Source organism: Salvelinus namaycush, chromosome 12 (genome assembly GCF_016432855.1).
Source record: "Salvelinus namaycush isolate Seneca chromosome 12, SaNama_1.0, whole genome shotgun sequence".
In the NCBI taxonomy this organism is placed as follows: Eukaryota; Metazoa; Chordata; class Actinopteri; order Salmoniformes; family Salmonidae; genus Salvelinus; species Salvelinus namaycush.
Window position 1 is genome coordinate 1,091,407 of NC_052318.1, and position 11,564 is coordinate 1,102,970.

Genomic DNA, 11,564 nt, shown 5'->3' on the forward strand with positions numbered 1-11,564 from the left:
TAAGTTCAAAAGGAGGTGCGGCAGGCGTAACATAATCCTCCTCTCCACTGGGCTCAGAGGACAGCTGGATTTCCCCACAACTTCAAAGCTATTCCAGAAGCCCTTTCACTTCTTCTTCTCCACCGGCTGGCCCTTCCTGGCCACTGGACTGGCTTTGTAGTGGGAGAAACGGAGAGAGGGAGTCAAAATGCCTGACCGCACGGAGTGGTTGAAACCTACAGGCCTGAGCCAAGCCAGCCAGTGGACATGGGCATCCTACCAGAGAGATTAGACTGTTGGATATCAGATCTGAGGGAGGAATGTAGCAACAGTCCCCTGACCTGAACACACGAAGGGATCGGAAAAGGGGAACAAAGAGCTCACAGCATGTTACAGTCCTTTAAATGGCTGTGTTTGTTTCAGTGCTTTTTATTACCACTCTGTTACAGCTGTGCATATCAGGCAATATGTATTACCACTCTGTTACAGCTGTGTATATCAGGCAATATGTATTACCACTCTGTTACAGCTGTGTATATCAGGCAATATGTATTACCACTCTGTTACAGCTGTGTATATCAGGCAATATGTATTACCACTCTGTTACAGCTGTGTATATCAGGCAATATGTATTACCACTCTGTTACAGCTGTGTATATCAGGCAATATGTATTACCACTCTGTTACAGCTGTGTATATCAGGCAATATGTATTACCACTCTGTTACAGCTGTGTATATCAGGCAATATGTATTACCACTCTGTTACAGCTGTGTATATCAGGCAATATGTATTACCACTCTGTTACAGCTGTGTATATCAGGCAATATGTATTACCACTCTGTTACAGCTGTGTATATCAGGCAATATGTATTACCACTCTGTTACAGCTGTGTATATCAGGCAATATGTATTACCACTCTGTTACAGCTGTGTATATCAGGCAATATGTATTACCACTCTGTTACAGCTGTGTATCAGGCAATATGTATTACCACTCTGTTACAGCTGTGTATATCAGGCAATATGTATTACCACTCTGTTACAGCTGTGTATATCAGGCAATATGTATTACCACTCTGTTACAGCTGTGTATATCAGGCAATATTTATTTCCACTCTGTTACAGCTGTATATCAGGCAATATAACTGCACCCCCCCCCCCCCCCCCCCACTGCTCATATTGATCAAATACTTTGACAGGAATTTTATAACAACATGTATTTGTATTGTCAAATAGTAAATCATAACATTCTTATAACTTTCTTCAAAGTAGGGAAAATAAAAATGTCAAAGATCAAAACTCAATATCAGTGGGAAAGAAATATATACTTCAATAAAGACCAAAGGGTGCAATGCTTGGTAATGGAGTCTTTTTCTTCAAAACATTAAAGTTGAAATGTTTTTCTCATGTTGGATCTTGTTTTTCTTATGTGATCAAATAGAGAGAGAGAGAGAGAGGAAGGCGAGCTCAGTGGAGCAGTGAGAAAGAGACACAGAGACAGAGAGACAGAGAGACAGAGAGAGATTGTGAGCCTGTGGCCCAGAGAAACAACATGCTTAAGAAGATCAAACGTGGCCAGGTATAATTACTGTGGGTTATGAAAACTGGCTGTCATACTCCACCACTAAAAAGAAGGCTAGAGAGAGACAGAGAGAGAGAGAGAGAGAGAGAGAGAGACAGAGAAACAGAGAGACAGAAAGAGAGAGAGAGAGAGAGAGACAGAGAGACAGAGAGACAAAGAGACAGAGAGACAGAGAGACAGAGAGACAAAGAGACAGAGAGACAGAGAGACAAAGAGAGAGACAGAGAGACAAAGAGAGAGAGACATAGAGACAGAGAGAGAGAGACAGAGAGACAAAGAGAGAGAGACATAGAGACAGAGAGAGAGACAGAGAGACAGAGAGACAGAGAGACAGACAGAGAGAGAGAGAGAGAGAGAGAGAGAGACAGAGAGATACAGACAGAAACAGAGAGAGCGAGAGAGATCTATCAGTGCTGTTGGATACTGAATTTTTGTCCCATCTGAATCTGCCATGCCAGTCATTTGTACATGGTGGGAGAGTAATAATTCCAGCCAGAATAACCTACTGTTTTTCGGCAAACTCCAAAGTCCTCTGATAATACTTATACCGTGTGAATCCCTGCGTGTTGAGGGATATTACAGTTTACCAGGTGCTGCACCCAGTTTGGGTAAGAACATGGGAACAAATTGATGCTTAAAACAAAGTGCTCTGCACGTAGCGTACAGATGATCTGTTTAGTCACATATCAAATTTCCCAGTGCCTATTTCTCTTTATCAAGGTCACGCGTATGATGTTGTGCCAACCAATTCATAAACTGCCAAATACGTCAGTTAATTAAATGTCTGCATAGCGTACATTTCATGGTTCTTATTGATATTATTTTGACATTCTCTCTAGACAAGTTGAAATATCTTCACGCCTAGAACACGCCTGACCGTCAAAACGGTCCATTTTGAAAGAGAGAAAAAAATTATTATTATTATTTTATTTTTTTTTTTTTTTATTTATTTTTTTGGGGTGGATCAGCTTAATATTGCGGAAAGAATGTTGCTTCCAATGTAATTGTCTGCATCATTTCCAATCCCCCATATTTTTTTGGGTAAATATATATATCCATACACGCATGCATACATATATACATACACATACCTATATAGACATACATACTTTTTTAAAGAATATACCTTTATTATTATTCCCCGCAACCCTACCACCGCTCCCCCAATTGGAGTAAACTAATAAACACTTCTGCTTTTACCTTCAATTTATACATCTTATACCTATTTTACAGACACAGACTACTTTATAATAGTTCTCTCTTGTTTGTTCTTAGTCCTTCCTCTATTTCTGTTGTCCATCCAATTTTATTTCCACTTGTAACTGTGCTATTTCACAAAAGCTCCGCACCTATACACATTTCACAGATCCCGTATGCCCTACATTGTTTATCTTGTTATTAGTCCCACCCTTCAGTTCCACTCAACCCTTCCCATCTATCTTCCAACATCATCCATTTCGGATTTTTATTTGCCATATATTTTTCAACTGTGCTGTGATGCTTCACAAAAGATTTGAACCTTCCTATTCTCATAGCTTCTACAGATTGTAAATTAAAAATAAACATTTTTGCTAAAATAATTATTATATTATTGATTGATTGACTATGGCTTTTCAAATCCCCCAGTATTGCTATCTGTAGCGTTAGTTCTAGGCAAATGTTGCAATTCTTCAGCCATTCCTGGACCTGTGACCAAAAACGAGCTACATATGGACAATACCAAAATAAAAGAGAAAAAAATTATTACATGAGGGCAGTTTGGTAAATCTAAACGCGTCCGAATCGTCAACTGGAAAAACAGACATGCTGGGCTAATAATTACATGACCACGTTCTATAGTAATACAAGTCCTGTACGAACCACGTTTCTCTCTCAGTCTCAGAGCTGTTCAACTCTACTCAGCTCTGAAGTACTTCAAGGTAAACACACATCTTTAATAAACCAGTTGGAGTAAATGTGTATTTATTGAATCCAACCCATTAAAGTGTATTAGAATTCATATCTCTATAGGTAGTGTCTTTAGCGATCCAACACAAAAGAAAAACACAAGTCACAAACTTTGTGGAATCTGGAATGTGCGTTGTTGTTAGGTGAGAAAGAGAGAGAGAGAGAGAGAGAGAGCGATGGAAACCTCCTTTCATCCCCCATCCAGTTTCCCCGGAAGGAAGACAGGAACATAAAGCGTTGAACATAAAGCTGCGCTCAGAGGCAATAGAGGCCTGTTGAAACAGGAATACTCAACCTGGTCGCATTTCCTATTATTCTGTATGCAAATCCGAAACCCTCCATTTAGTATGGATGACATGTTACATTTGGTATGGTTACATAAGATAGATGGTTACTTAAGGCAAAAATTAAAGGAGGGTGGTTGTTTGTGGTGGATGGGTAAGACATATAATGTGGACAACATTAGCATTTTAGCGAATTAGTTACTTTTCAGCTACTTACAACTTTTTAGCTAATTTGCAACTACTTAGCATGTTAGATAACCCTTCCCCTAACCTTAACCCTTAACCCTAAGCTTAACCCTTTAACCTAAATCCTAAACTTAACCCTAACATTAACCCTAACCCCTAGCCTAGCTAACGTTAGTGAACCACACTATATATACAAACGTATAGGAGCAACAACGGCTCAGCCGCAAAGTGGTAGGCCACACAAGCTCACAGAACAGAACCGCCTAGTGCTGAAGCACGTATCACGTAAAAAATATTCTGTCCTCAGTTGCAACACTCACTACCGAGTTCCAAACTGGAAGCAACGTCAGCACAATAACTGTTTGTCGGGAGCTTCATGAAATGGGTTTTCATGGCCGAACAAGCCAAAGAGATCACCATTCACAATGCCAAGTGTTGGATGGAGTGGTGTAAAGCTCGCCACCATTGGACTCTGGAGCAGTGGAAACATGTTCTCTAGAGTGATGAATCAGACGGTGAGACGGTGAAGCTGGGTTTGGCGGATGCCAGGAGAACGCTACCTGCCTGAATGCATAGTGCCAACTGTAAAGGTTGGTGGAGGTAGAATAATGGTCTGAGGCTGTTTTTCATGGTTCGGCCTAGGCCCTTTAGTTCCAGTGAAGGGAAATCTTAACGCTACAGCATACAATGATATTCTAGATGATTTTGTGCTTCCAACTTAGTGGCAACAGTTTGAAGAAGTCCCTTTCCTGTTTCAGCATGACAATGCCCCCGTGCACAAAGCGAGGTCCATACAGAAATGATTTATCGAGATCAGTGTAGAAGAACTTGACTGGCCTGCACAGAGCCCTGACCTCAACCCCATCAAACACCTTTGGGATGAATTGGAACACAGACTGCGACCCGGGCTTAATCGCCCAACATCAGTGCCCAACCTCACTAATGCTCTTGTGGATGAATGGAAGCTAGTCCCCACAGCAATGTTCCAACATCTAGTGGAAAACCACATACTGTGTCCACATACTTTCTCGGATTTACGTATAGAATAATACGAAATGCTCCGAGACCAGGTTGGAATAGTACTCTGCACTTCAACAAAGACACAGGATCGCACAGGGTGAGGCTGAAACGGAACCCTATGCCCTATACAGTGCACTACTTTCCTATCCCTATATAGTGCACCCCTTTTGACAAGCGCCCTGGTCAAAAGTAGTGCACTATATAGGGAATAGGGTGCCATTTCGTACACAGCCAGTCTCACAGCATAACACTGCCTCTGTGCAGACAATCAGTGTGGGTAAAGCATAAGACACGAACTCAACTGATTCAACTGTAACTCCACCAACAATTGAGTGCTTAAAGAGGACCGCAATGATGTGAATTAGAAGTGAATACATGTTGATTCAATATGAAGTGGTGTACCCCAGGCCTAGACCAGAGTATCTCATTTGGCCCCAGCAGAGCCGGCCAAACGTCATCACCATCATCGCAGGCTACACTCACGAGTGGCGTTGGGATTTGTGTTCACCTGAAGGAAAAATAAACAGGGATCTTATCGTCCGCTGGATTAGAACTGTCATCGTCCCCAGGTAAGTAAACTGAGCTGAGTGAACAACAGCAGTCAGAAGCCTAACGATCACTTCACACCTTCAGGGAAATACTGTAATGTCAGCCATCACTTCCACAACCCTGATCAACCTTGTCACCTGGTGTAGAACACCAGGATGCAGCCCAAATGCCACCCAATTTGCTATATACTTATCTGCCCTACTTTTGACCAGTGTCCTATGGGCCCTGATCAAAAATGGTGCACAATATGGAGAAAAGGATCCCATTTGGGATGCACCCTCAGTAAAACAGGAATCTAGAAACTACTTTCTTACAAAAATAAACTGTCACACTGTAATGCACTGCTCCTTCCAGGTCAAGTCCAACGTTATCGCTCAGATCTAACGTGACATATCACAGAAACACACAGTGTTATAAGGAAAGAAAGGCCTCATTGCCTCAATGTAAATGAATGATTCCTCTGATCTTCTCAGCAGCACTGCTATGGAAATACCGCTCTAAAAATACATGTTATCAAGAATCAACATCACACATACACTCTTAGGAAAAAAAGGTGCTCTCTAGAACCTTAAAGGGTTCTTTGGGTGTCCTCATAGGAGAACCCTTTCAATAACACTTTTTGGTTCGAAGTAGAACCCTTTTGGGTTCCATGTAGAACCCTTTCTACAGAAGGTTCTAAATGGAACCAAAAAGTTTTCTATCTGGGAAAAAAAAGGGTTCTTGAAAGGGTTCTCCTACGGGGACAGCCGAAGAACCCTTTTGGAACCATGTTTTCTAAGTGTACACACATTCGGATGCAAGCGTGTACACACACACACAAACATTAAAGCAAATGTAGATGAGCATATATTTCTTATAAAATCCACTGTACTCCTCTTCACCACCATGTCTAATATTGAACTTTCCCCCATGGAAAAGGCCATGTACTTTCTTATCAATTATGGCTGTCTGCAGCATCTGGTTATCCATTCAAAATGCCTCCTGCACCTGGTGAGTGAGGACAGACAAGACCCTACAGTACCTCATCTGTCCTCCCTTTCTTCTCCGATCGGAAATAAATTGACTTAGCCTTGCTTTAGTTCCCCAACAACCCGAATCCATGTATGATTCAGAATGAGAATGAGAAAACTACGCACCAGAGTGAGGGGCCTGGCTTGCAGAATAGTAGGAGAGGGAAAATGTACAGTAAAGATGTACAGTAAAGATGTGCAGCAAAGATGTACAGTAAAGATTACAGTAAAGACCACATGTATGCCTATGGTTTTGGCATGTGCATTCTGCCCAGTAAGGGCATGAGTCAATTATACAAATATGGTTTTTAAATGCAGCTTTTGATCTCAACTATTGAACATGGAATGGAATGCATTGTTTGATGTTTAAATCACTATGTTCAGTATGAAATATTAAAACGGGCTGTTTTCCGGCAACTTCAGAGCATGGCTGGCTCTAATAATTTAGGTAACTACAAATCTATCAGCTTGATAAAAATGTTTGGGTGGAGAAGTTGGCACTCTCACCCCTAACCAGTATGGTATCGGCAGGCAGGAAGAAAAACAATAAAAATACAAATATGTACTGTATGTCAACACTATTGTTCCGGAAGAATGTGGATGTTCTGTCATCACACAAAACAGCATAACAACGAGTGATAACAAAGGCAGCTTCCACTATAGCGACAGCATTATAGGTCTAGCAGATCAATAACCTATTACATTATAGTGACTGAGATCAACAAGATTACAAAAAAGTTGGCCTGAGATTGAACCCTGTTTGTCTATGGGGGTTCTTTGGTGGTTTGGGATATGACACAGTGTTAACTTCAGTTTGCCAAGGTGAACGTGCCAAAGTGAAGCGAGCCAGGGAGGAAAACATGGTTAAAACAAGCCATAACCATCAGCTCAAACAGGGCATGATGCCTGTGGTGCTCTCGATATGAATAAGATGCAGTAAAGACGTCAATGGAACGCAGACTGTGGGGGAGAGAAGGACGTTGGATTGGCATAGTCAACAAATCTGATCTAACTTAGTCAAACCCATCATGATTTATGTATTGTAACAGGAACACAATGTGGTTACTTAAGTCTGATTTGGATATACACTACGTACCCAAAGGTGTGTGGACACCCCTTCAAATGAGTGGATTCAGCTATCTCAGCCACACCCGTTGCTGACAGGTGTATAAAATCAAGCGCACAGCCATGCAATCTCTATAGACAAACATTAGCAGCAGAATGGCCCGTACTGAAGAGCTCAGTGACTTTCAACTTGGCACCATCATAGGATGCCACCTTTCCAACAAATCAGATCTGCAAATTTCTGCCCTGCTAGAGCGTCTTCGGTCAACTGTAAGTGCTGTTATTGTGAAGTGGAAACGTCCAGGAGCAACAACAGCTCAGCCATGAAGTGGTAGGCCACACAAGCTCACAGAATGGGACAGCTGAAGCGCGTAAAAATCTTCTGTCCTGAGTTGCAACACACACTACCGAGTTCCAAACCGCCTATGGAAGCAACATCAGCACGAGAACTGTTCGTCAGAGCTTCATGAAATGGGTTTCATGGCATTGCAGCCGCACACAAGCCTAAGATCACTATGCGCAATGCCAAGAGTCGGCTGGAGTGGTGTAAAGCTTACCGCTTTTGGACTCTGGTGCAGTGGAAACGTGTTCTCTGGAGTGATGAATCACGCTTCATTGTCTGGCAGTCCGACGGACAAATCTGGGTTTGGCGGATGCCAGGAGAATGCTACCGTCTGGTTTGCTTAATATAAAGTATTTGAAATGATTCATACTTTTACTTTTGATATTTAAGTATAAAAAGTCAATGTAATTGCTAAAATATACTTAAGTATATTTAAAAACAGATCCTTTTATTCAAGTAGTATTTTAACTGGGTGACTTTTACTTTTACTTGAGTCATTTTCTATCTTTACTTTTACTGAAGTATGACAATTGGGTTATTTTTCCACCATTGCGATTCTGTGCTTCCAACCTTGTGGCAACAGTTTGGGGATGGCCCTTTCCTGTTTCAGCATGACAAAGCCCCCGTGCACAAAGCTAGGTCTATACTGAAATGGTTTGTTGAGATCGGTGTGGAAGAACTTGACTAGCCTGCACCTAGCCCTGATCTCAACCCCATCGAACACCTTTGGGATGAATTGGAACGCCGACTGCGAGCCAGGCCTAATCGTCCAACATCAGTGCCCGACCTCACTAAAGCTCTTGTGGCTGAAGTCCCCAAAGCAATGTTTCAACATCTAGTGGAAAGCCTTCCCAGAAGTGGAGACTGTTAATGCAGCAAAAGGGAGACCAACACCATTTTAATGCCCATGATATAGGAATGAGATGTGCAACGAACATGTGTCCACATACTTTTGGCCATATAGTGTATTGATTGTTTTCCCTGCATAACATTTAGAAGTTGTCCCTTTTCAGGTTTAGAATAAGTGACTGCAAAATGCTAACTCCTGTTCGTATAAACTGGTAGCAAAGCGGTGCTGATAGTCAGTAATTTTAAAAGGAATGCTGTTGATTGGTGATGATGACATGAACATACTGTATATTGGGGTTGACACCCATCCAATAATTATACTCAGATTTTTAAAGCAGAGGACCGGCATCTTTCCCATGACATTTCCACTGTTTCGGTCGAGTTCCATTGACCACTTTACAGCATCTATACCAGACACAGTCCAATGGCCTACCAGACCTATAATACAACACACTGTATCTCAACGGAGTGAATCCGTGACATAACTGATTAAAGATGCATGGGATATTTTAAGCCAATAACCACTTTGGAAAATGTATTACCACGTAGTTATTGAAAGCCAAACTAGAAAATGTAGCCAGTATGCACTTGACTTGAATTGCACTGCACATGATCTGGTGGACCTGGGAACCTTTATGACGTGACACGTACCTGCATGAGCTTCCCCTCTGCAGAGCCGGCGCTCCCTCCGACAAACAGCCCTTCCAGAGTGATGGGCTTCCCCGTTGGCTCGTCTCTCAGCAGTGTCACCTTGATGACAGCCCTGAGGGCCGAGCGCTCCGTCTCGACGGCCGCCGCCAGCTCCAGGCCCGTCTGGCCAAACACCACCTGCAGGGCCGCCATGAGCAGCCACGGCCAGAGCCCGGCCAGTCGCCGCTGGAGAACGATCATTGGATCGGCTGTAGCCGCGGGCTCCGGGTGTACATCGTGGACTTCAAAAGCTGGTAACCACCAATGTTGATTCAGGACAAGAAATATATGGCCCAACGCCGGTCCTCTGCTTTATGGGTTAGAAATGGTAGAAACCCGTGAAAACGACTCGAAATACAGGGTTTTATCCAAAGTGTTAAGACTCACGGACTGCCATGTCTTGTGGTTTTGTAATGAATTCTTATCCCGCTTTGAAAGTTTGTTCCAGGTAAAAACAGTTATTAAACACGCCAAGTAAAGTGGTCTTCATATTCACTCATAAGAAAAAAATCTGAACGTTTGCTTCTAAATTATGGAATTGCTAACCATCAAATAAATATAACATACTTAGCCTAATAAGATAAGATGTAGATCATGTGTGTTAACCGGTATCACTAACAGGAGAGGCCAAACATTGCATGCACAAGTTCGACAACATCAAATCAATAATTGGAATTGCGTCGCTTATAGTTGAATAGACTTTACATTTAGTTCACCGTTCACATACAGCACGAGCTCCTTACATGAGATAAACAGCGGCCCGGTCCTCGTTTTCAACGTGCTTGTTAAAGTTGTCATAGACAGATCGGTTCAGTCCGAGCACACGGCGGCTCTTGTAATCTTCAACCACGGGCAAGATTTCAATAAACATTTTGCAACAATGTTTGTACTTTAATTCGTGCCCAACCCACTATAGACATTCTACAGTTTTGCCTGATTTAAAACCAAAGTGTATCCAATGTACCGCTATTCCATTTCCAGAGCAAGAAAAAAAAAAGTCAAATCTGGCAGAAGGGCTCCAGACGCAACAAGTTGTCAAATACCTAAAAAGCAAATCACCTACTCTTTACGCTGGATAGGATATTGTGACGATATCCCCACGCAGAGGTTTCAGAAACCATGAGGAACAAAGTCAGGTTGATGTTGGTTGATATGACGGATTCCAAGATGAAAGGCGACAATACAGTAAACGACGAAAATGCAACAGTAACTTTCATAGGCTCCGTAGCGACAATCTATTGACAAAAATGCCACTGTAAAGTTGACATCGGAGATTTCCGGACTCTTGAAAAGTTTAACTAATCCAATGGAATCGTTGCATTAGTTACTTAACATGTAACTAGTTAATTAAATAGGAGTATAAATCTCGTGTCATTTCTGCAGCCGACGCATCCACAATTATGTCTATCGCCCACTAAAGTTGCTACGCATCTAAAACCTGTTCGCTCCTTGGCAGCCTCCAAAAAAGTATTTTCCCCGAGTTCCACGTCTGAAAGTTATAACAATTCTGAAAAGAGATCCTTCCCGCCGCTGCTTAAAAAAATTAGAATATAAACTTCAGTATTAAAAGAGGTACTGAAAAGAAAGGTTTAACAAATGTATAATCGCTTAACAGCGTTTATGTCGTTAAAACACTAATATTGGTCATACAAATGTTGAAAAGTTGCAAACAGACACGAGTGTACATTTACTAAGTCCTTGAAGCATGCCTAGTCGAGTCTCCCTCCCCTGGGATCTCATCGACTGTCTGTCTGTCTACCTGCTGACTGCCTGTCACCGAGGGTGGAGCTGCACTTCCAACAGACGAAAGACGACACCGGGCGCCCTCCAGCTGACAACACTGGTAACAGCCTAGCGTCACTTTAGATCTCCTTTAGGAATAGATAAAAGATCCCAGACTGGACCCTTTACCAGTAGGCTGTAGCCCACTTTTGAGGCCTCCATACAAACAAGAACAAGATGCAAGAAATGAAACGCAAAGAACCTCTGAATTATATCACATTTTAATCAGAATAATCTTTTAACATTATAAACCAATTATATCATGTCCAGAAGTTT

General features: G+C 42.1%; 1 protein-coding gene across 1 annotated transcript in view; it reads right to left on the reverse strand.

The window, feature by feature from the left end:
• The window catches only part of LOC120056802 (E3 ubiquitin-protein ligase RNF43-like), a 223,194-nt gene extending 211,970 nt beyond the window's left edge, over positions 1-11,224 (reverse strand). The window contains exon 1 of the mRNA XM_039005003.1: positions 9,468-11,224. Coding sequence (XP_038860931.1) covers positions 9,468-9,707 — 240 coding nt within the window. The 5' untranslated portion in view covers positions 9,708-11,224. The remainder of the gene's footprint in view (positions 1-9,467) is intronic.
• Between the last annotated feature and the right edge of the window lie 340 nt (positions 11,225-11,564).